General features: G+C 45.6%; 1 protein-coding gene across 2 annotated transcripts in view; it reads right to left on the reverse strand.

Annotated features, from left to right (window-relative positions):
* RUNX1 (RUNX family transcription factor 1) overlaps positions 1-25,837 on the reverse strand; it is a 68,647-nt gene that overhangs the window by 38,091 nt on the left and 4,719 nt on the right. For both annotated transcript variants that reach the window (XM_035896511.1, XM_035896510.1), the window contains exon 2: positions 12,215-12,319. In XM_035896511.1, coding sequence (XP_035752404.1) covers positions 12,215-12,319 — 105 coding nt within the window. The remainder of the gene's footprint in view (positions 1-12,214; positions 12,320-25,837) is intronic.

The raw sequence follows: 25,837 nt of genomic DNA on the forward strand, positions 1-25,837 counted from the left end.
ATGCCGAGCAACACCGAGCACGGACAGACTGACACCGGGAAGCCCTTCCAGACGCGTGTCTTCTATCAGCTCCCTGGCAAACTTCACCCTGTGTCTTTGTGGAAGAATCTGCTTGTTACTCTGAGTAACTGCAGACATATGAGACACTTCAGGTACAATCCTTTGCTGAGCATTTGATTCTTCCACCAGGTGATCCAACCTGGCTGCGTGCTGAACAAGTGTCCAGCAATACCAACAGGGTGAACACAGGTTTACATAGCAGGTTCCCTGCTCTCTGGTAACTCCCCACTTTGCCTGGGAGAACCCCCAGGTAGTTTCTTGCACCTCTGTCGGGGGTGGTGGTGGTGGTGGGGGGTAGTTGCCCTGCTGTAACAACGTGCACCCTGAGCAGCTGGTGCATTTTTTTCCTATGGTTTTAACAGCAGTTAAACAATATTTTGGCAATACTTTTTTTCTTACCTCTTCTTTTTAAAATCAGTGCTTTTTTAAAAAAACCACACAAACAGACACTATCGGTAGAGCAAAATTTGCGATGAGAGGGAGTCCTGCCCCGGAACAAACAAGAGCAGGCGGGAGAGTCTGGATCAAGCCCCTCTTGCATGGTCTGTACTAGAAAACAAACTTTGGTTTCCTGTTTTCCAGGTGAGTGCCCAAATTGCAGGCTGAGAGCCCTTTTCGTCACTGATTCAGTGTCCAGCTGCACTGGGAGATCTCTAGCAGGGAATGTTCCCCAGAAAAGTGACAAGTGGAGGCCACTGGTCTCCCCCACTCCAGTTGGCATGCCAACTGCGAGACCGTGGGTTCCTCTGGGTTGGGTCCTTCCCTGCCTCCTCACAAACATATGAAAAGCCTCGCGTCTACCCTGAGGTACCACAGCCAGAAAAAGCAATCTTGACAATTTTTGCAAGGCAGGAAATGTGCTTCCTCTCCCCCCAGCTCTGCTGGTGAGGCCTGTGCTCTACTAACGAATAGCAATGCACAAACGTATTTCCACTTAAAACAGAATTATTTTGCTTGCCATGGATCCACCAAAACTTCTGATCAATCTGACATACATGTGTCCTCTATTTCTGTCATGGAAGTGCAATGATTCTGTGGGTTCCCCCCAGGAATTAGGTCATCGCAGCAAAGTAAATGTAAGGAAAATGAGTGTTAGGAGTTTGGAGGGAAGAAGCTGTTCATGAAAGTTAAACGAGTCTGCAAAATTACACCCTTTGCTTTCTTTTCCCTTTCCCCCATGTCAATGTGTATACTTTAAAAATCCCGACTCCTTGACAAAGTTTGAATGACTCCCAACTTAAGCATCGCATTGCCAAAAGCCTCTTTTGTTTCTTTATAGTTTGCATCTTCCCACACGTACAAACCGCCATAAGAATACCCTCAAGACATGGGCTGAGACATCACGGTTGAAGATGTGTATGAGAGAGTAGGTGCAGAATGAGGCACAACCAGCCAACCAACAGCTCAGCAAGCAACCAAGAAAAATACAGGCACAAAAAGACACCTCTGTCCAAAGAAAAGCTGCAGAAACACAAGGCGCAGGCAGCAAGGACTGAGGCACCATTTCAGCAGCCCTTGGGAGAAGGTTGTCTCTTTGCTGAATGCATGTTAGGAGTTTGGAGGGAAGAAGCTGTTCATGAAAGTTAAACGAGTCTGCAAAATTACACCCTTTGCTTTCTTTTCCCTTTCCCCCATGTCAATGTGTATACTTTAAAAATCCCGACTCCTTGACAAAGTTTGAATGACTCCCAACTTAAGCATCGCATTGCCAAAAGCCTCTTTTGTTTCTTTATAGTTTGCATCTTCCCACACGTACAAACCGCCATAAGAATACCCTCAAGACATGGGCTGAGACATCACGGTTGAAGATGTGTATGAGAGAGTAGGTGCAGAATGAGGCACAACCAGCCAACCAACAGCTCAGCAAGCAACCAAGAAAAATACAGGCACAAAAAGACACCTCTGTCCAAAGAAAAGCTGCAGAAACACAAGGCGCAGGCAGCAAGGACTGAGGCACCATTTCAGCAGCCCTTGGGAGAAGGTTGTCTCTTTGCTGAATGCAGGGGAGCAGGCTCCTAATTCAGACACCTTAATCAACTGTGTAAGCTTAGGTGGGATGAATCTGGACCCCCTCCCTCAGCCGGAGTGGGACAGCATTTGCCACCTTTGCAGTGCCTCTGAGAGGACAAATGAAGAGGAAAGTGGGTTGCATAGACATCACGGTATTGGAGGTCAGAGAAATAGCTTAGGCAGAAGCCCATTTCATCAGCCCACCGAAATATCTATAGACAGTGAAAGGTCTTCATCATTCAGCCTCAGAGTTGAACAAGAGACCTGCAACTTAAAGGTCAGGTCCTGTGGCTCACTGTTTATGTAAACCAGGAGAATTTGTCAACACAAAAGTAAATTTAGCCTCCATGGATACTGACCATTTAGACTTTGACAATTTGTAAAAAACTTTGCTCCTGTCCAAAAAGAAGTATCTAGCCAGCTACACACTTCCCTTGAACTAAAGACCTTTGCTTTTACGACGTCTGTCAACTGGTGTTTCCATACAATAGTTGAAAGTACCTGTTTTTCCAAAGAAATTAATTTGGATATTTTAATCTGTAGGTTACTAAGAAGTGCCTCCTCTCTACTAATGCTCCAGTGTGCCTACACAGGACTGCAGTTCACTGAAACCTCATAAATTTCATGCGGTTTTGCCTAGTCTTTATTTTAGGTTCTTGAACCATTTTTTGCTTTCCTCATTTTCTTTGCAGCTGCAGAGAGATATAGTAAGCTACTGTATAGCATTTTGAAAGCAGGGCCTCTGAGAAGTTTCCAAACTGCATACAAGCAGGTTATTCTTTGGCTTGTTTTCTTTGGCTTGGTGTTAGCAGTGCAGAATGAGTCAAACAGTATTAACTTTCAAGAGGGAAGTGGTGTGGTCAACCAAAACTGTTTGCGGCTAGATTGCGAAGATAGGTAGAGCAGGTAATGAAGAACAGCCCATAACGCAGGGTGTAGGTAGGAGAGGCAGACAGCCTCAGACAAACAGAGTCCTTAATTATTAAATCAAGACTGTCGCCTAAATTTTTCTGCAGCTTTATGTGCTAAGGTTATGACATAGCCTGGCTCTTCTGGACTGGTCAGCCTGGATGGCCCGCTGCATGTCGTGCTTAATGGGCTCAAACTACAACACTCTGCAAGGGAAGAATAAATGTTGGGTGCTATGAATAAAAAAAATATATCAACTTTTCATTTGTGACTGGTTAAATTCTTTCTTGCGTCTCCTCCCGTTTTCACAGGCTGTTCCTTACCTGTTCTAGCATTAAAGAAGGCTGGGAAGATGTTTCCATCCTACCCTCTCTTTAGGATGTGTTTCAGGTATTAACAAGCATATCGTGCCCTTGTAAAACAGACAACTCTTTCTCTTACGTTTCAGAAGAGTCAGGATGGCCTCTCCCAAGCATTGCTCTCCCTCACGCTTTGCACAGACCCATGCAGCACTGATGTAGGAACAGGCTGACTAAGATTCATCATTAACACTAATAGAAAATGCATTTACTCATTACAGTTCCCAATTGCAGCAGGCAAGCAAAGAGCAAGGGCACAAATGGAGTTGCAGAGCAAAAGTCCTTTCACAACGGGTGACAGAGGATGAAGCAAAAGCCCGCAGTGTTTTTGTATGGGCCTGCAAGGAGGAAGCTGCTGCACCTTCTGATAACCCAGGGCAGGTGAAGCTGGGAGCGACTGCAGCACAGATGGATTTTCACCCCTTCCAGTTATATTCCAAGAAGAAAATAGGGCTGTTCACTCAAAGTGCCACACAGCTTCATTCAGCCTTTCTCTTAGACATGTGTTTTTTTGGTAAACCCAAAGTAGGCAACTCCTCAAAAACAGAGGCTTCAGAAGAGGTCCTGTACAACCAAAAGCTTGTTTGGCAAACGGGACTGTCTGACCACTCCAGACAGGGTGAAAGGTTGCTCCCCCTTCTCCAAGCCCCCTTAGGAGCCTGAGGAAGAGAAAGCCCCCTCTCTCCCACCTCCTGCGGAGAGTAAGGTGAAGGAAGCAGGTTGCAGAGGTTGTGTGCAATCGGGTCTTGCTGCCCTCCAGCCCATCCCTGCAGGAAACTTCCTTGTCTGCCAGCAGCGCGGTAGGGATTTGGTGGTGAACTCTAGAGGGGACAGTGGGTTTGCTGACTGATAGATGCTTCAAAGCCCAGCTTTGCTAGCTAACCTCCTTGGGGTTTGAGCTACAAGTCCATCCTTCCCCAGCTCATGCAAAGCCCCAGCAGCCGCTCCAAACCTTTTGTTTGCTCTCATTTAATGACTGCCATTCAAAAGTCCGTCCTTGCTGAAGAAACATATTGGATGAAGGACCAGACTCAGAAATCTTTGATTCCGAGCCCCACCAACTAACTTCACTGGAAAGATACTTGGCATGTCAGTGAACTAAGGTCTTCAGTGGGGACCAGAGTACAGTCACATCCCTTATGGCCAACCTACTTGCCAGGGTGCTGCCCAGGAATGCTTTTCTTTACATACACACACACACACATGCGCATGCTACAAGTGGCATCCACACAGTCTTTTTTCATATTTCTATGGAAAATGCTCCCCCCTCCCAAAGACTTGTTCACAGATCTTAACAGCTACAAATTCTTTGTAGGTAAGTGTAGCTGACAGGAGAAAGTCAGACCTACTAGGAAACACTTTTAGAAGTAATATACATTCAGCTAATTCTGCTTTTGCCACAGTTACAGACTGTTCGCCCACTGATTTCAGCAGAGCTAGGCCGAGGCTGCCTAGCCCTTGAAAATCCCACCGTGTAAATATAGGTAAACACCTACAAATATTCACCACAGTCTTTGTAGTCATTCCACTACTAGGCGATATAATAATGACGTGCAAAAACCCAAAAGGTTGACAAAGATGAAAAAAGTGAAAGAAAGGAAAAACACCTACCTACCTGTTCTCAATTTAAAATCACAGTAATTCAAGGTGGAGGGGGAAGAGTTGTGTGGGATTAAGCGACTCAAAAAAGGAGTTGAAATAATTTCTATAGGACTGGGCCAGTCTTGCTGCCATTCCTAGTCCACACCACAGCAACTCTTGGTTTCCTGTTTACCTGCTTCATGTGAGGAAGGAGCTTGTCTTGTCAACACTTCTGTGTATCTTTAAAAAAACAGCCAAATAACTAGGCAAGCAAATATATATGAGCTGCTGCACTCCCAGAAAAGCAACCTTGACAGGAGATTTTGCATTGCACGTATTTGGCAATTTTATTAAACTAAAATGATGAATTCCCTGCCTCACATCACCCAACATCAACTCTCCTAACTGCCTCAGCAGTGGGACTGATAAATGCCAGGGAAAATAAACCTGCTGCATCTTTCGCAGATGGAAAAGAAGGGTCTGCACCATGAAACCTCAAGGATGCTGGTATTAAAAACCTATTGAGGTCCTACCTATTGAGTAGGACAAAAAGGATCCCCCTCTCGCTGTTACACCAGGGAATGCTGAGCATTCATATAAATTTCATAATCCTTCGCACATCTGACGGAGAACAGCCAGCACTGGTTTGGGGAGCTGCAGGTGGCCGCTAGCCAGTCAAAGTCCATACGAGGCCAGTCTTGCCCATGCCTTGCCTGCACTGAGGGATCTTTGCACGGAAGTACTTACAGCAGCTACTGGTCTTTGCTTTTACTGCTCTTTTCAGCTCATGGGCAGGGTGCTTGCTGGTATGTCCGTGTGATTTCCAGTCTGAAACTGCCTGCTCGAGAGCATGGGTCTCTCCATCTCCACTTGTGCGGAAAAGTTTTGCTTCAGGTTCCAGCTTCCAATGAACCCCCAGCCAGGGTGGCTGGGTGAGGGGACTCAGACAAGAGGCTGGGGCCTGGCCCCAAGGGGGCTGCTCTGCCGGCCCCTCATGGAGGAGAAGGGGTTTGCCAAGCAGCTGGGATGTGGAGCACAAGAGAGGTCTTTTTGGGACGCGGGGGACCTGAGGGCTGTGGAGGTGCCCATGGATGCTCCACAGAGCTGACTGCATCTGGACCTCTGGTCCCGTTCTGTGGCCAAACTTTTAACATGCAGCGTCAGGTGGTTCTGTGCTATGTGCTGCTCCTGTGCTACACGGTCCTGTGCTAAGCCAGAGGGCCCAATGCTGTATCACTGGAGTAATTCAGGGTGGTTGTCTGAAAGTGCATGCATAATGGAAACGGGCCGATTTCCCCCTCACTCTTCACTTTTCTTCAGAAAACACAAGTCACAAAGGGACAAACTGCTCTCTGCTCTTTCGCTCTTTGTGTACTTTCATTATGAAAAATGGGCTGGTGGCATGCACAGCTTTCACAGCGGGGGGAGACGTGCCCAACCGCAGGATGTACATTTTAGGCTGTTGTTCCCTTGCCGCTCTGGAGTACAGCGTAGCTGGCCTGGATGCCGGGGGCGCTGCTAGGGCTGTCCTGCCTGTTCAGAAACAGCTCCTTCGGTCTGCAATCATGCCCTTCCAATAATATACCGCTTTATTTTATTTAAATGGATTCAGTTGCTCTTCTTTGTCTGTCCTTTCATGAGAGACACACACACACAGAAAGGAAACCAGCAGCGATCCCCTACCCACCCATATCCATTTAAGAGATGTCAATGCATCAAGCCACACTGTGAGAATTTGAGCTAGCAATGTTTTGTAACTTCCCCCAGCCCCCGCACGCTTGCATACAACCATTGCACAAGCCAACTACAAATGTCCCCAGAGTGCACGCATAATTTCAGCACTAGTCCACCCACGTCAGTGTCACCCAGACAATAGGACACGGGGACACAAACACACAGGCGCAGACCCGGCAGTGCGCAACCGTCAGCTTTTCTTGCAGCCCATCCCTTTCTTTTGTCTGTACACGGTCTATTTGGATTGGAAGCTCTCAGGGGCAAGGACCTTAGCCAAGATTTTTTAAAAAGCAATTAGCAAAGCTGGGTTGTGATACTGAGAGGGTGATGTGCTGCGGAGCACGCAGCTAGTGCTAGCAAAGGAAGAAAGAGTCCCCGTTGCGTTTCTGCTATAGAGACCATCAACTTGTAAACACCACCTTTTCCTCCACGTGTTTTCTGCTAAGTGATTTTTAGGCACTGTAAGTCTCCAGGTGAAGGGAAGTATCCAAAAAGCCATCACTGAAATGTATATGGTGGGTCTATTCCAACGACACAATGATTCATTTTTTCATGGTTTCTAAACTGTTTGTTGGTACATGTTAGTCTCAGTTTCCAACAGATGGAGGCACTTGCAGCAGAAAGCAAACAAGAAATTAAGGCATTTAGTATTATTTCAGCTCACTGAGATCAAAAGGGTTTTTGGAGAACAGTTTGGCTTTTCCTTGCATGAAAGGCTGAAGGTGGAAGTGATATGAAACCCTCAGAGGAATCATCTTTCCCTGGCCTGACATGTGCAGAATCTTCCTCTTTCTTTCCATGGCACAGGGGATGCCGGCCCCTTGCACGCTCTGCTGAATCCTCCCAGAAGTTGCTCTGGGAGTCTAACGTCTGTGGGCAAAGGTTGGACGGGGCAGGGGAAAAGTTGAGGTGCAGATCAGGTGCACTTAAGACCGCCAGCCCTTGGGGATTCCCTAAAAAAGACCTCAGGCTGGGCAAGGAGGCTTTTGAAGATTTCCTTCAGAGCACCTGCGGGCCATGGGCTTTCCTTGAACCTTACAAATGAGACAGGATCACTTCAGATCAGGGTCTGAGGGTGCCCTTCTACTGTGGTTGATCAAAGATGTAGCCCTGAGCCCAGCTAGCTTTGCCAGGAGGAAAAAGGAAATTTCCATCCCTAAAAAGGTGCTTCTTGGGCCAGCAGCTTTTTAAGCTCCTTCTCAGATCCCACTCAGCAATATTATTCTCTCTCTCTCTCCACTCCTTAGAATCCCTCCCTTCGATATAAGGATGCAGAAAAAGTATTCAGGAAAACCGTATCTCTAATAAGGGATAATCACACTTAATGCCCAGCTTAACCTTGGACATCTCAGGCCCAACGTGGGCTAAACCCACGTTGCCTTTCCCTTCTGCGCCATTTTCAGGCACCTAGTCGATTAGTGAATTTTTCAGAGCTATGTAGGTTAAAACAATTCAATGAGAAAAACAGAAAGAAGCAGTCAAAAGAAGAAAAACCTAATTTTTCAGCAGACATGCACAGTAGGTCAAATGGCCTAAGGGAAATATTTAATTTAAGAGTCATACTATTTCTACCAAGTTTCCTAACCAAAAGTATTTTCATCAGGAGCACTACTCTTGATCTGGTTAATGCTAATGATTTTCCCCATGGACTTAGCTCATAAAAACATAAATTGCTTTATGAATCATAGAATCACAGAAGTTGGAGAAGAAAATGATGGGTTAGGTCATCTTGCCCTTCTCCCTGACAGTGCAGTATTATTCCTTTTTATAAAAAATTTTGAAAATAATCATCTATTTAAAGCTGGGGAATGAAAATGCTAAGTTCAAAAGAGATTTTAAAAATAGTTAACGAAAGCAGCGGAGGAAGAGCTAGATTCTTAAGTACCTTGGCTCTCTCTACAAGACACAACATTGTGATGAGAAGCATTGTCTGGATAGGCACAGCCAGAAATTCAAGAGCAAAAAAAGGACAATGGTGCAAGTCCTGTGCACGAGTAATTATCATAGCTGTAAATGCAAATCTGGTAGTTACATAGGCAAATATGCTGCTAGGCAAAGACCTGGCCATCACAATAACCATGACCAAATGTACAACGTGATGTGCAAGAACCCAAAGTCCGCAGGCCTTTGTGCAGAGAGTGAAGGTGCGCAGGTGTGATAACACACACTGTGTTATTGTCACCTATCATGACATCTCAAGAAGGACATGGACCTATTGGAGCAGGTCCAGAGGAGGGCCACAAAAATGATCCAAGGGCTGGAGCACCTCTCCTACGAGGACAGGTTGAGAGAGTTAGGGTTGCTTAGCCTGGAGAAGGGGGAAACCTGATTGCAGCCTTTCAGTACCTAAAGGGGGCCTATAGGAAAGATGGGGAAAATCTTTTTAGTAGGGCCAGCTGTGACAGGACAAGGGGTAATGGTTTTAAACTAAACCAGGGTAGGTTTAGACTGGATATAAGGAAGGAATTCTTTACAATGAGGGTGGTGAAACACTGGAATGGGTTGCCCAGAGAGGTGGTGGAGGCCCCATCCCTGGAAGCATTCAAGGCCAGGTTGGGCGGGGCTCTGAGCAACCTGATGGAGTTAGCGGTGTCCCTGCTCCTGCAGGGGGGTTGGACTAGATGACCTCTAGGGGTCCCTTCCAACCCAAAACATTCTATAATTCTATGGTGTCCACACATCCCAGTGAGCCAAAAAGTCTGTGCTTTGCGTATGCCCTTTTGAACCCTTTAGTTTGAGTATTTTTCTGTTTTCTAAAAATGACTTCAAATCCTGCTTTGTGTTACTTTTTGAAGTTTTTTTTTCCCAAGCATGTCTACTTGAGGACGTTGTCCTTTTGCATTTAAAAAAAAACATTTTGAGAACCCATCTAATTCTGGCTCAGAAACTGCTCTTTATCCGACATTCTCTGAAGACGAAAGAAAAAGTTTCTGTTATTTCTTAAGTTAATCAATCTTAAGGGTTTTTTTTAAAAGCTATTTCTATGTCCTGTAAAGTTCACTAAAAATTGCCCTGGTGTGAAGTTCTAACATTTGTCTCAGATGGCTTCCATCCTCAGAAATGGCCCCTTACCTTCCAGCATTTTTCACAGAGAATGCAGGCACTCACTAGAATTCAGACTGTCTGAGAACCCTTATAAACATAATGTAAATGAATAAAAAAACTGTTGCTGGAGTTGGTTTTGGACTTCTGAATGTTTTTTCTAGATCTCTGTAAGACAGCAGTATCTAATTTTGTTCCCATTACTGTCTTCCACAGATTTCTTTTGAATCAGGACATCTTAGAAAATACATCTCGGTAATTCTGTAATTCCTTTAGCTCAAGCGAGCGAGTGAGTCACGGATCTGTAAGCAAGAATGTTCCCAAATATCGATTACTGAAACTAGAAACACTAAGCTAGTCAGTTTTATTTTGATCCTAGTCTCAATACAAGAACGCCTATATAATTTTAAATCCCTTCAGTACACAGCGTGCATGTTCTGATATGTCTAACTGCAAATCTTGTGTGTGAGTTTGCGCAGGTAACAGCCCTGCAATCTATTTTTGTACAGGCTACACATGTAACTGATCTAATTGAACCAATGCAAAATAGGATACACCCAACGCAGGAGAGCATAGGAAAATAAATGTAGAGCCCAAACCTGCCAGAACTCTCTCAGAATGGAGAATGCACTGGGTACCACTTCTTTTTTCCTTCACACCTCATGGCGTATCTCTTCAGGCCAATCCATATCTCAGTCAAACGTATAAAGAGGAGAGGAGATACCAGACTGATCACAACAGAGGAGAGGAGACACCAGACTGACCACAACAGCCGCTGCGATTCAGAAACCCGTGGTGAGAAGCCAAACTGAAGGACTTTGCAGCCCACTGACAAACGATGGGAGCATAATCCCTTCTATGCTGTGTCACGACATGACTTCACGATAAAAGGAGCTGTGCATCCCTACTGAGGCGGGAGTCTGACCTCCTCTCCCAACACGCGTAAAGCCTCCTCCACTATGCAGCCAATTGGCCTGCGACAAAGTGAAATTATTTACAAGGAAGCTTTTACATACATTTGAGTCGGGAAGCTTCGTATGTAGCTTCAGTATGTATTATATCTCTACTTCCTTTTTAAAATGTAGAACCTTATTAAATATTAACTATTATACCGACAGAAGAATTGATTTAAAATGGCAGGTATGCCTACAGGGTGATTTTGTTTCTTACCCTTCTAGCAGACTCGTATTCAAAGAATTAAAGCTTAGTTGTTGTCTGCAAACCAGGAACATGCCCAGGTAATTGCATATGCAAATCTGAAACTTGCATATACAAATATCTTTTTACGTGCGCAGCTGCCTGGTTCACTGGGGATATTTTTCAGGGGCAATTCAACCATAATTAAAAAAACAAAACTAAATAAGAAGCCTTACTCTGACAGCACTATTTGTGTTAAAGTCTGGCCTCAAATCCAAAAAATATAGGTCAGATTTTTTTCACTAGATGCATGCAGCATCATGATGCAACTCAGACAAATGAAGGCTCAAGAAGAAAATGCACAGGCAAGACATGGATTTTCTAAGCTATTCTAGTTGAAGTTTCAAACCTTTCTTTTCTTCCCCCACCTCAGTTAAGCAGTCCCGAGCTGCGAGTCTCATTCTCTAGTGGGTGTTTGAATCCTGCTGCTCTCTTCTCCCGGGATGATTCCACTTAAGCAACAGCCAGAACTTCTGCCAAGCGTGTGGGAGGAGCACAAGTAACTAACCACAAACCTCAATTTACATCAGGGCATTTCGATAAAAATATGAAAATGCCCCATTTGGGCTGGTGACTGAGGTTAATGATTGCCTCTGGTAACAGACAGGGCATGTGCTGCAGAAGCATCTATACCTGCAGACCTGCTCCGCCATCGCTTCACCCCGCAGACAAAACAGCCTGCCCTCGCCACCCCAACAAAAAAACCGCCTGTGTGAAAGGTGCGGGCATTTCCCTGGAGGTATCAAACCATTCATCTCCTCCTTGTACTTAATTCTTCAAAAAAAGTAAGAGAAAAAGAAAAGAGGAAAGATTGTCTGTCTGTGAAAAGGGGTGCTCCTAAGCTATACAACAGCATGAGGCACAGCGAACGCCGCAAGGCAGCAACCAGGTGTCCTCTCTCAGGCATTTGTTTCTGCAGGGTGGCTGAGCTCGAAAAGTTAGATCAATGGCATATTGGTTTCCAATGCTTTCAAATCCTCTTAACATCTGAAAGGCAAGACTAGCAAGAAATGATGTGTAAGGTATATGCTGCCCACCTTTTACCAGCATCCCTTCTGTCAGCTTTTGGGTATGATCCAAGTCATCCTTGGGTAGCTACTTTAGAAATGCAACGCAAGTCGTATTTTAGATCAGCTGGACACCCGTGAAAAATAAGGTTTCGGGAAAGCATAATTAAAACCATTTGTAGGACAGCCTTGGCTTAAAACATACCCACTGCTCCACATGCATTGGATATTGCTGCATTTCACGAGGCTGGTGATGAACCCCTACGCTAATCCATCAGCTTGGCTTTCTGCAAATGCTGCCATTAGCTCACTTACTTCTGGGTTCGCGAGGTCCGTCCACCGTTATCTTGATGGCTCTGTGGTATGTGGCTACTTGCGGCGGATTTGTGAAGACCGTGATAGTCAGCGTGAAGCTTTTCCCTGCAACAGGAAAAAAATGTTACTGAGCACATGTGTTGGGAAAAGGTGTATTCCTCATTTCAGATAGCACTCGAACACAGCAAATGGCACTAGAACACTTCAGCTGTCTGTATCTGAAGACAGATATGTGCCCAGGGAGCGGGGTGTACAACCTCACAACTGCCTGGTGCTGGATGCATTCCCTCCGTGGCAACTGCTCAAAGCTTTCGGAAAAAAAAATTAATTTATATTTAAATGATCTACACTTTGTTTGTAAAAAAAGGAGGTTACCCCTAAGAGTTAATCTGATCTACACAACTGCTGGCACCTTATCTGTACTTTCTAAAGGGTGTTAGTTCAGAGAGGCTTAGAAATTGTGGCTGACTCTTCCAAAACTGCCACGGGAGTCTGATCAACAGCGCTTGTTAAAATGAAAGAGAACTGGGTGCTCAGATCCCCTAGGCAGATTGTAAAATCCCACGCTTTGTGGTTGAAGCTAGCATTAGATCAATTCCATATTGCAAACCAGAACCCTTTAAAAATAATCTGCTACTGCAATGCCAAGAAACAATGGGGAAAAAAAAAATCCCTACAGCTTGTCCACAGAGAATTAAAATATTTTATGAAGACATAGCAGAGCATTATGCTTAGTTTCTCTATTATTCGGTAAGAAAACTGTGAAGGGCTTTTCAAAATTGGTATGTGCATGCCGTGGCGCTAAGCTGGGAAAAGTACTTGGTTTGATGACTGCTGGGAAGGGTGTCGTATCCCCTTGTGACTGCTACGCCTTCAGACCCTGCTCTCCCTGGATTTGCTTTTGGCCAATGCCAGCATTTACTTCAGGCATTTTTTTGAATAACAAAAGCAACATTCTGCATCTTTGATAAGACCTCATATATGCATTCGTTATGGCTTTGACCTGGACAACAATAAAAACATTGCCTGTCAGGAGGTTTAGCATCGTTATCTCAGCATCACGCAGGACTCAGATACTGACAGGAATCTATGTTATCAGTAAGAGACATCAAAGGACATCACCCCAAGTTAGATAACCGGGAACTGTTGTAAGAAAATTGAGGTTCTCCTCCTTTGGGCGCATGGTGTGGGAGCTTTCCCATACAGCTCTGCCCGCTTCATTTTACCATTTGGCTCTAGCCCTCCCGAGTGCTGAATTTCTTCCCTTCTAAGACTTCCCATTTTTACTCTTTGCTTCATTTACCTATATAAATAAATATAAATTTAAATATAAATGTAAATACAAATTCCTGCCTCTGGTAGCAATATTCTCCCCCTCCCTATGCACATTCACTTGCAATTCAGTACTTCTCTTAATGCAGTTCCTACTTCAGTGCTAATGGTCTGCATCAACATCAGGGCACACACACACATAGCTGTTACTGGAAACTGTCCTCATCGCATCCCTGTGAATTAGGGAGGTATTCTCCCCGCTCTGCAGATGAGGAACTGTGGGGAGATAAAGTGTCTTGGCCACGATCTCACAGGAAGCCTGTGGCCAGCGATGCTAACCACTTTGGCTGCTGCAACTAAATCCGACCGTAATCCTGAATCACAGCCCTGATAAAACAAAAGCTGAAACACAAGCCTCACAAATCGCAGGCTGGTGTCTTCCCACCTCCACATCCTCGCTGGAAAGCAGTCCCTGAGGTCGAAAGAATTGCAACAGAAGTGAAAGTAATTTCAGACCCCTGCCTTGGGGCCTTTGGCCCTCAACTCTTGGGTCCTACATCTACCCAGACCAAGGATGGCTGTGTTCTTGACATTCTTTAGATACTCTATTACATGATAAAGCTTTACAGCTTTGTTGCTCTTTCTCTGCCAGTGCAACAGATCTTTCTATGAGGCATCAGTAATAAAGTTCAATAAACTTCCTTCCCAAAAGTTTATCACCCATGGCACTAGACTTAACAAATATCAGAGAGGCACCTGTAGACCTTCCTTCTTTCCAAAAATAGTTTCCCTGTATCATTATATGCAACACCTAGATCACTAAGACTGAAAGAGACTTTGAAAATATACTTTATTCACTTTACTAATCTGCAGTATTTCCATCTTACTTCCTGTTTGGTTGTTTTTGACAACATTAGGTGCATTAGGTAAGGTGCTCCTGCTGTTCTGCTAGAATATGTAGTCAATATAATTCTTTAGAAGGCTCTTGTGGGATTTATAGATAGAAAAGAAATGCAGAAAACAATGTATAACAATAGTGAAATGTAGTAAAAAGTGGCCGTGTTACCAGTCTACAAGACCAGAACAAAGAATAAGAGGGAGGTGAAGTTACTTTCAAGATTTTCTACAGAACAGACTAGACCTCAAAGCCTGCAGAAGGTTGTGACACAAGTTGGCAAAAGCAGGAAGATGCTTAGCTTACTTCTTGTTGACAGAAGACTATTCATTAACCACATACTGGTTAACCACAGGACTATATAACCATAAACCTATGTGTCGCTCATTGCTGCTTACCAATAATTCTGGCTGTGTTTTTTTTTTTCTCTGGTTATTCTGTTTCATTTACATTTAGCTTTATTAAGTGGTTTTATCACTTTTATTCATAGCTTCCACGTTATTCATCATTTACGCGTCTGGTTGACAAAGGTAGATTTAGATTGGAGGTATTGTTAGTGAAGCCTGTGTTTTATGGATATACCTGCTTTGGGATGACAGCAGGACTATATAGGTCTCCTCCTTGCTTTTATGTATTATGATACAGTCATGATACAGACTTTTATTTTCAACGTACACATGCATAATACACTTACACACAACACACATATGCAACATGCAGCAGACTAAACTGGTGGAAATAATACTAAATCACTCAGCGGAGGCAGTATTCAGACTCCCTAGCACTGGAGCCTGTATTAGATGCCATGATTCTGATGCCTAAGTAAGAGGACCTTCTAACTATTGGCAGAAGACCTACACAGAGCACTTAGTGTCTCTGCTCAACTCAGAAAGGGCTGGGTGCCACCAAAACTGAGTCAGACAGCCTAAATGACGGACTGATCTCTGTAGTGGCTCTAAAGAGGAACCAAACACCCCAAGAAGGCATTCTGAAACACTGGCCTGGTTTGGATGCCTCCAATAGTCATGACGACAGTTTGATGACATCCTAGCAGTCACCACAAGCCAGCACATAGTCCTCCATTTGATAACATGACAATCTGAGACCCCCTGTGTTAAACAGTCCCATGAATCGACAGAAAACCATACACAAATTAGCTCAGGTCTACGATGCGTGCCCCAGTATACTGAAGCCAATCACTACTAAGTCATCGTGGGAATCTTTGCCAATGGTGGAAAGGCTGATGGGTGATCTCAATGCCAAGCTGTGCCTCGCTGGGGTGCAAGAGTCACTTCAGAGTCTGTTGCACTCCCTGTAGCTATCCCTGGCAGTTCCTAATATTAGGCATGTAGCACCTCATGAGCAAAAGGATTAAATTCTCCAGGTGTGGGGCAGGGCTCTGCCTTTGGAAACCCTTCCCACAGATATCAAGCATGCCCTCATATGCGTAAGGGCAGAGCACAAGACTCACTGCTTCCATCAAGTCTTCCCTCACAGCTAAGGTAGGAAAAACTGCTTGGTAATGTTTATTTTTGCAAGAACATTCAGGTCAGAACCCTTCTAGAAAAAATAATGGAAACAGTAGCATTTCTGGCCAAAATGCCATACTGACTTTTGAAAAGATACCTAGAGTCTCTGCTGATGGGTTTGCTAGAGACCGTGCTATCAAAAGTGCCCTCAAGAGTCACTGCTCATTTGACAGCCAAAGTCAAATGGATTAAACCGGTTGTCCCCACCTTATGGCTTTACAGGACTGCTTGTGAGATCCCCTGATGCTGCACAAAGCTGCAAGAACTTAAGAGGAAGCACAAAGCATAATATTGTCCACCAGCGCCTGCTCAGCAATACTGTTCCTGGACCAGCAAAAGGTGAAGATTAACCCCTGAGACCCAAGCATCTGAAGGTGTTGTGCCCATGCGCTACACTGCAATACAAGAACTTGAAATCTGCATTCAGCCTGCATCCCATCTGACGGAGGCTGGAAGCAAAACGAGCAGTGAGCTTGCATCTAGCTTGATGAGAGATTATTTAAGTGGTCCCCCAGAAAAGCACTGAAGGGCTCTAGAGGGAGCAATAGGCTTGTAAGCTACGGCCCCTGGGAACCTTTGAGAGGAACCAAGGGGGAAAAAATGAATCCCAAGTGACAACATGGTCACATGAAGCTCCTGTGTGCTGCTTTAGTCATCCCTGAGCAGTGTCATGACCAGATGGGTCTGGGGAGGAAAGGCACACTTAAAATATAAGTGGCTGCATGAGCAGATGCAAAGGGGAATGAGAACAGACACGCTTTAGGGAAGAGAGGTCATGTCTTTGAATATATCACTTCATTTTAATCCACGTCTTTCTCAGGCAAAAAGAGCCATTGATTCTGGTGATGAAGGTTCATCCAAATGAGGACAGAAAAAAACGGAGTTAAAGCTTCTGAAGGTTGCCTGTGGTGCAGGGGAAGGAAAGGGAGGCCAACAGATGATGTGGTTACAATTTCTATCTTTTGCTCTTAGGATTTATTCTGATGATCACAGATGTGTCATTAGAGTTGTTGGTTTGGGTTTTTTTTTTAATTCTTACAGTAAATATTAGATAGAAAGGAAAGGAGCCAAGAATGCTTATGCTGACAAGGACAAAAGGTATAGATGGAAAAATATGAAATGTAATACACAAATGCAATACAAATTATATTACAGACATTTCTATTATATTAGTGAGAGAATTCCAGGTTCTAGTAAGAAAGATTATGATACTTTTTTTTTTCCAGCTTCTACTTTTCAGTGCTTATGTACTTACTTTTATTAAGCCATGCTAAATGATCAATTTTATACATCTTTACAATTTCTCACAATATCTTCCTGGGTATCTGCCAAAGTGAAGAAGTCTAATGCATTTTAATAACATATCTGACTGTATCGCTGGGCAGGATGCAATACACACACACTCGCGTATTCATTATCAAATGTCGACTATTATACACTGGGGCCAAATTTTGCCATTCTTATCGCTTAAGCCACCAAATACTCCAAATGTAATCAATAGGATGAGAAGGGCCAACATAATTTGACCCTTCATTAGTTAACCGCTGCTCATCGTACAAGTGAAATATTTTTTAGGTGTTCATGTTGCAGGTCCAATTGCAAAAAACCCACACAAGTCCAAATTCTGTGCTCAGATGGTCACTCTCTTCTCTTGCCTCCAGTGACAGTTTCGCACAGCCAGAATATAAATTTGCCTGTTATGTTTGGTCCAGTAGCTATTTCACCAGAAAAAAGCTGCAGCTGGAGTAAGCGTCATCAAAAAAAAGTAACATAATTTGTTTACCATCAGCACCACAGATACCACTGAATTTAAATATGAGAAAAAACTGTTATTCACCTCATCCGCTACCGCACTGTAAATGGTTGACAAATTCTGACCGCCACAGACCAACGGTCCAAACAGATAAAGGCGAACATGGGGGGATGTCAGCAAATTGGGGTGATTGCCCAGAGAAATGCAAGAACTGCCCATGCAAACCTGTTGCATGCGCAACGGATCTGTTTATGTATTTGTATGGATGTTTTGCGGGTGTAAGCATGTGTCAAGTTGGAGATTTGGGAAATACACCCACTTGCCTCCTGCCAAACCAGCCTGGGTCAGCATAAAGGTACACTTTTGAACATTTCTGTCAAGTGTCTCACTCCAGGAAGTTCTTATATCTGTGTTTACATACCATCTACTTACCCAGAACGAAATCTCCATCGCATTACATCAATAGGTGTTTGTTCTGGATTTATATGGGGCCAACTTGTCATGCAAATGGCCAAAAGTGACCCTGCTGCAAACTTGGACCCAGCTACAAACTATTGAATTTGCTTTGCAATAAGTTGTGGAAAAGCAACTTGCTGCTGCGGGAGCGTGGCTGGCGTGGGCGTCTCCCCTTCCCTTTCCTTCCCAGCTCCCCGCAGCACTACCGAGTGCGTAACCAAGACGTGCCCTTCACTCTCTTTTCCTCCCTGCCCATTCTCCGAGGTTTTTCCAGCTAAAAAGTCAAATGCTGTGGTGGAGAGCAGCAGGGCCGCTTGCCTCTCTTGCTGCGGCTCTGGGGATTCCCGGAGCTAGAAGACTAAAAGAAGGTTGTGTCTAGGGTGGAATTGTTTCAAGGCATTATTTTGGTGAAGCGTATGTACATTTAACCTAAGGCAACGCAAGAACTATATTAAGCAACCAAAATTACATAACTGAAATCAAGCAACATTAATAGAGACGCTGTCAACCTAAGCAGGCACTAAGACTGAATTTTACCTTAAGCCCATTACCTGGGTGATAAGGGTAGTCCCCGATAGCCTTCTGGAAATTATCCCTGACAATCTTCTTATTTCATAAGTCAAAACCATAGCCCTAAGTCTGCAAGCTGCGGACATGAAATATTTAAGCAAAACAGATGCAGAAGCTGGTTCTATACTTGGTGTAACTTACAGCTGTTAAAACAAAGCTGACTCAGGCCTTCAGCAGCTATTCCAGCAGACACATACTGGTGATGCACAGCAATGTTTTGTGCATGCCCCTTGTCATCAGGTGTACCAGGCCTGCTGCAAGAGCTGTCCCCAACACTACACGTTTCCCTTTGCACTGGAGAACGCCCACGCGGGTCGCTTTTCCCCACCTTTGCTGTGTTATAGTGGTACCAACATTCCAATCCCTTTCCTCAGAAAAAAGAGGAGAGTATCTTCCTCCTGGAATAAACAGAAAATGCCAGCAACCAGCATCTCAGAAACACGTCACCGTCCATTTGAAAATCATGTATTTCCTTGACTGCTGCTTTTTATCCATTACTGTAGCAACTAACGCCCTTAGTATTTGATCAGAAGCCCTCTCCCTTGCACAAACAGGGATCACTTACATTCTCAAGCATTGCAAGGGTGGGACTCGGCTCGCTAGAACAGCCACAATTTTTCTCTCTCTCTCTCTTTTTTTTTTTTTGGCCAGATGTTTACATTTTAATTTGACAAGAGCTTGTGTGCAGCCAGTTTCACTTCTGCGCTGATGAGCGGTTTCACTTCCCAGTCCCCTGTGCTGTCATGATGATACCATCCACCGCCTCCTCCAGCCTTGCAGGGGCCTCTGCGCTAATCCCTTCCCTGACAGCCTGACAATGTGTGTAAAAGTGCAGCCGCCGCCACTCCGCTCTCTGCCTGCGAGGCACCTGATGGCCCTTCTCTCCTTACGAAACTTGGATTTGAAGCGCACTCATTGGAACGTTCACGTCTAAAATGTTAGATGCAAGGCGTCAGGCCTCGGTTGGATTCCTTTGGGTTCCTTCCCTCGGGTTACTACTTCTATTACCTTCACGTTATTTTTCCTGCGAATGTGCTTCAGCAGAGATGCCACAAAAGCACAGTTTATTCTGCTTAGAGAAAAAAACCAACCTGTGGCAGTTGAGTAGCAGGAGATACCAGGTACTGAACGGTCATGGCCATTTATCGGGAAGGGAGCTGCAGCAGAAGACAGGTAGGAGCTTACGGGAAATGACATAAATGAACTAACTGAGGAGAAGAGGCAGAGGGTCAAGAGATTTGGGACGGAGGTGGCAAGAAGGAGGTCTCTGAAGACAGGGTGACCTGCAATAGTCAGCTTAGGGTGACACCCAGTAGTTAACATAGAGGTTAGTCATTTTTGTATGCCAACAACAACAATCCACAGACACACAAAATCACCAGGAATCCCCCTATTCTGTGATGTTGTCTAATTTCAGAAGAGAGATTATTTCAAGCTGTGGTAGGAATTCGGCTGGCGGGAACATTGTTTGTACTTCAGCATCCTTAGGTCCGAGTCCTGTGTAAATACCAGCTTCTGGCTTCGTGATGGAGCTGGTACATGTGTATGTGTGTGTGAGTGCATGCACGCCAGAGTTACAGCAATGTTTGACAACGTTAAACCAAAAAAAAAGTGGTTTTCCATTCTGTTCTGAAAGACACCTCAAGTGACCTGTTTTAATTGAATTTTTGGGGTGGGATGCCTTCTTAGACTGAAAGCCTGCAGATCAAGTTTGCAAAATGGATTAAAGCATTAAAAGAGTGGGATGGGGAGCAAGGCCTTTTAATGGAAAAGCCAAGCAGCCTCTAACTATAAGAGGAGTTGCTGCAGTAACCACTATAAAATTCTTATGAACTTGGGTGGAGACAATAATTACAGCACAGGGAGAATGAGATGCTGTGGGGTGCCTGGCCTCTGCAGCAGAGTGGTAGAAAAAGGAGATTACAGTTTGAGTCTTAAAATGCAATGCTTATTGTTAAAATATTTTAAAGACTTGAAATGTATATACACAATTTATACAAACGTACATGTCACTAATGTTTGAACACAGATTTTGAGAGGGCGGAATGAGTTTTTCCCCAAAGATGACTCTAATGGAAATCTCTGATGCTCCTATGAGTGGGCTACCCCAAAACCTGAACCTCTGCTTTCAAGTTATGACCTACTACATATCAGGGAGTTCTGATTTTTTTTCTCAGTGTAATATCATTTTAGTTTTAAACAAAGTTCTTCTCAATACCGGAGCTTGGACTGTTTGTGAATAACTGTTCAGAAGTTACTTTGCCTCTGCAAAGTGCATCCAGCTCTAGGGTGGAACGAAGAAACGATCCTTCAGCAGGCTGCTGTGTCACTGCTGAATGGCTCAGAGAAAGGGAAAAACAGCAACAGGAACACCAGATGGAGAGGACAGGTCAAAACACAATTGCTTAAATGCAAAGCTAACACCTTCTCACAGAAAAAGCCTTGGGATCTTTAAGCCTAATAATAGTCCTTAACCCAGCTATAATTTCAAGCCATTAATAAGCTTTTTGAGGTAGAAATTATCACCCGCACTTTATAGGTGATGAGAGACACATGAAAAGGTTAAGGCCCAGATTCACAAGAGGATTTAGCTGCCTGAAGTGGGATTCAGGTTTGATTTAAATGCTTAAGTCCAAAATTATACCCCTTACCCCTCCCACCCCCCTCTCACTCCCCCATCCAGGTGATGCCTAGTAGCAGATGCTCGTGTGGGTCAGTCCAGCCCCGACCCGTGGCCTGAGCCCTCCTCTGCCCCTCTCCTGGAGTGCTTTGGTCCAGGAGCTGCTTCTCAGGGCTCAGCCGCTGACTCAGCTTCTCATGGTGGCCCCTTCTCCTGCTGTAAGCATTAGGGCATTTCCCCAGGAAAGCTCCCTGCTCTGTAGGATGTGCCTCAGATGTAGGCTTGGCACCTCCCCGAAGTGCACCCTGGCCAGATGGCTGCGGTGGAGTGGCAGAGTCCTCAACCCTGGTGGTTCCCAGCTGGAGGTCCTTTGGGCAGAGAAGTCCTTTGGGCGGAGGTGGGGCATGTGCCTGGCTCTCCAGGCTGGTGGCTGCAGTGTTTGTGCCGAGGGGAGGGCCTCATTCCAGTCTCTTCTCCAAGGACTGCTTCTGTGTTTGAACCCATGATTTCTTCACCCCTCGAAGCCCTGTTCTCATCCTTTGCCTAATTGTGAGACCAGGGAAACCTCGGTGTAATGGGTGTTGTGGTTTTTGGCAGATCCTATTCTGAGGCATCTTCATTTCATCATGCATTGTCCTGTGAACCTAGCCTAAGCCCCGTGAGACCTGGACTTGGTCTTAGTCCCTCTCCATTTTTCCAGCACCAGCTTTCATTTGGCGCCAGCCCCTGTCCAGACAGTGCTCTGGCATGGAGCTGGAGGTGGGAACAAACATGCTCCTTGCCCTACAGAGCGATGAAGAGGATGACCTCTCAGCATGGCTGCAGAAAGAGGCACCAGGCACAGGGAACAGAGAAGGTGTGGGTTCACTGGAAGAGCAATGCACTGCTCTGAAGATGAAAGGCGAGGAACGCTTTTATGATCGTCGGGGCCATTTTAGCAAGCGAGGGACTTCCGCCTGCAGTGGCCTGAAGCAGGCGAACGCCAGAGGACAACCTGACGAGTCACTTCTTCAGTAGCTAGCTGAGCGTGGGAGTGTGCACTGGGACTGTTTACTCTGAGTTTATGTTCTTAGAGGAAGGACTCCTCCGTGCTGTCATTACGCTAATGCAATGTGCATTGATTTCAGAGCTCGGAAGAGGTCTGGGGTCACTCGATGGATATTCGTGCAGTCAGTGATGGGGGAGATAACACTGCCATTACAAACTTGGAACCCGCCAAGTTCCACCAGAGACAACCTTCAAACGTAGAGCAACCTCTGTGGCCTCAGATATGGATGCAGCTTTGTTAGAGTTGTGGTGCATAGAGTCTAGCCTGTGGAAACTTTGTGGCCTTGCCAAAGCGTTTCCTTCAGTTCCTCCCTAAACTTCAGGGAACTGATGTGCATGCACGCCGCTCCAAGCACCGCCCCGCTGAAGAGCTCTTTTGGCATCAAGCCTTCAAAGCAGCTGCTTCCCTCCTCCTCGCCTTGGCCTCCAGAACCTCTTCCCTCTCCCCCCCCCCACTGCCCGCTCCTTCCCCGCACCACATGGCAGGTAGCTCCCCGGCCTCATCCTCAGAGGAAACAGTAGAAAAGGGCAGAAGCAATTAAGGATAGGTCCTAGCAGCATGCTTTGAGACCAAAACTCACTCCTGTGATAAAGGCTCACACAGGAATCCCAACCTGAGCTGAAGGGCACCAGCTCTCAAGGAGGATGGGCAGGGAGAGCATCTGCAGAGGAAGGAGGAGAAGGGACAGACGTTGATGCGGGACAGAGATGAGGGGAATAAGGCCAGTTGGGAGAGGTTGAGAAAACTGTGTTGGAATAATATGGTGGGAAAACCAGGAGAGAAGTAGGATGGGAACAAAAGAGGGGGAGAGTCACACAGCATTAAGGTAATAGAGAAAAAAAAAAAAAGTATTTTCTTTTTACTGTTGCTAAAGGGTTTTTAGAAGGAAGCCGAGGCTGATTCAGACTGATGAGAGTTTATGCACATGACTGTGCTGGAAAAGACTCTCCTGACAGCAATTGTAAGCCACTGATTTGCAGCATCCTCACTTCTGCTAATCCTGAGTGAGCTGACAAGAACTGCATGCCGTAGGAGAGTCAGCTGAAGTTCGCTAGCCAGGCCCGAAGCCAGGGTCCCAATTCGTCTCTGGAGCTGCTTTTATTTTGATGACAAAACAGCAGCTGTTATTTGGGTTGCAATCCAGGTACATACATGCATAGGTACATAGGTACACCCAAAATTAGTCGTTTTTTTTTTTACCAGAACTCAAGCAGCCTCTGAAGGAGGCAAAATAAAATAAAGACAAAGGGGGGAAAAAAAAAAGAAAAAAAGCTGAAGGGCAAACAGATCACTTGAAACTATGTAACCTCTCCATCTAGAGAGGTACTGTGTTTTCCCTACGCTGTGTCCTGGTAAGCCCAACTCCTTTTATCACGGCAAAAAGGGAAAAAAAAAAGAAAATGCTCAGAGGATAGCGTCTGCCTCATCCTCATCATTACCCTGAGTTTCAAAAATGTACAAGCAGAGCTCTGCAGAACCAAAAAATAGATTTATTGTTATTGGACTGAGGGCAGTGGTTCAGCACTTGGCATGGCCACTGTTTACAGCAGTAATGCTCCCGGAGACAGGAAGTTCTCCAAACCGCGCTGCCATTATTTTTCTCCTGTTGACGCTTTCTGATCGAGAGTTTTTTCGCCCAGACGAAATTTTAAGTAACCCAGCAGAGAGTGTTTGGGAGCTGGCAAAGCCAGCCACAGTCATGCTCAGCCTCACGGACCACATGATGTTTTTCGAGTCGAACCCCCGCGCGGAGCTGCATCATACGTGTGCTTTCTTACACAATCAGCGATTCATGCGAACCCGGCTGCACGTAGCGAGTGTGTGCCGAAGACGACTCGGGCGGCACTAGCGTAATGAGAAAGTCTTCTCCCCTCCCCTCCTCCTGCCACGACGTCCCTGCCAAAGGCCAGCACCGAGGCAGATGTTGTCTTAAAAGGGCTGAGTTTGCCGATCAATTTGACGCCGACCCCAGGCTTTTCGGCTTGAAATAGGCATCGGCTCCCCTGTACCAGCACGGGGAGTCTGCACGCTGAATTCTTCCACGGCCGCTCGGTTCACACAGAAATCTCGATAAAATTAATGGGATGGCTAAGTAACCCTAAGCCACTTAAAAATAAAATTACTGCTTCTGGCCTCTGTCTTTTAGAGAAAAATTCACCATCCAGACCGGACTGGACAGAGGAGGGTCCTGTGGTAAACGTCGACCCTCTAACACGCACCCAGGGTGAGGAGGGGCGGTGTGGCAAGGTGGCTCAAAGGAGTCGCCCCCATTTCTCTGCAGCCACACCACCCTGCCGCTGGCCACAGCATCCTGCTAGTCCAGAACTCAAGCAGCCTCTGAAGGAGGCAAAATAAAATAAAGACAAAGGGGGGAAAAAAAAAAGAAAAAAAGCTGAAGGGCAAACAGATCACTTGAAACTATGTAACCTCTCCATCTAGAGAGGTACTGTGTTTTCCCTACGCTGTGTCCTGGTAAGCCCAACTCCTTTTATCATGGCAAAAAGGGAAAAAAGAAAGAAGAAAATGCTCAGAGGATAGCGTCTGCCTCATCCTCATCATTACCCTGAGTTTCAAAAATGTACAAGCAGAGCTCTGCAGAACCAAAAAATAGATTTATTGTTATTGGACTGAGGGCAGTGGTTCAGCACTTGGCATGGCCACTGTTTACAGCAGTAATGCTCCCGGAGACAGGAAGTTCTCCAAACCGCGCTGCCATTATTTTTCTCCTGTTGACGCTTTCTGATCGAGAGTTTTTTCGCCCAGACGAAATTTTAAGTAACCCAGCAGAGAGTGTTTGGGAGCTGGCAAAGCCAGCCGCAGTCATGCTCAGCCTCACGGACCACATGATGTTTTTCGAGTCGAACCCCCGCGCGGAGCTGCATCATACGTGTGCTTTCTTACACAATCAGCGATTCATGCGAACCCGGCTGCACGTAGCGAGTGTGTGCCGAAGACGACTCGGGCGGCACTAGCGTAATGAGAAAGTCTTCTCCCCTCCCCTCCTCCTGCCACGACGTCCCTGCCAAAGGCCAGCACCGAGGCAGATGTTGTCTTAAAAGGGCTGAGTTTGCCGATCAATTTGACGCCGACCCCAGGCTTTTCGGCTTGAAATAGGCATCGGCTCCCCTGTACCAGCACGGGGAGTCTGCACGCTGAATTCTTCCACGGCCGCTCGGTTCACACAGAAATCTCGATAAAATTAATGGGATGGCTAAGTAACCCTAAGCCACTTAAAAATAAAATTACTGCTTCTGGCCTCTGTCTTTTAGAGAAAAATTCACCATCCAGACCGGACTGGACAGAGGAGGGTCCTGTGGTAAACGTCGACCCTCTAACACGCACCCAGGGTGAGGAGGGGCGGTGTGGCAAGGTGGCTCAAAGGAGTCGCCCCCATTTCTCTGCAGCCACACCACCCTCCCGCTGGCCACAGCATCCTGCTAGTGCCCCGTATTTATCAATCCAAAGTATAAATAAGGGGTT

Source organism: Egretta garzetta, unplaced genomic scaffold, assembly GCF_000687185.1.
Source record: "Egretta garzetta isolate BGI_Z169 unplaced genomic scaffold, ASM68718v1 scaffold45, whole genome shotgun sequence".
In the NCBI taxonomy this organism is placed as follows: Eukaryota; Metazoa; Chordata; class Aves; order Pelecaniformes; family Ardeidae; genus Egretta; species Egretta garzetta.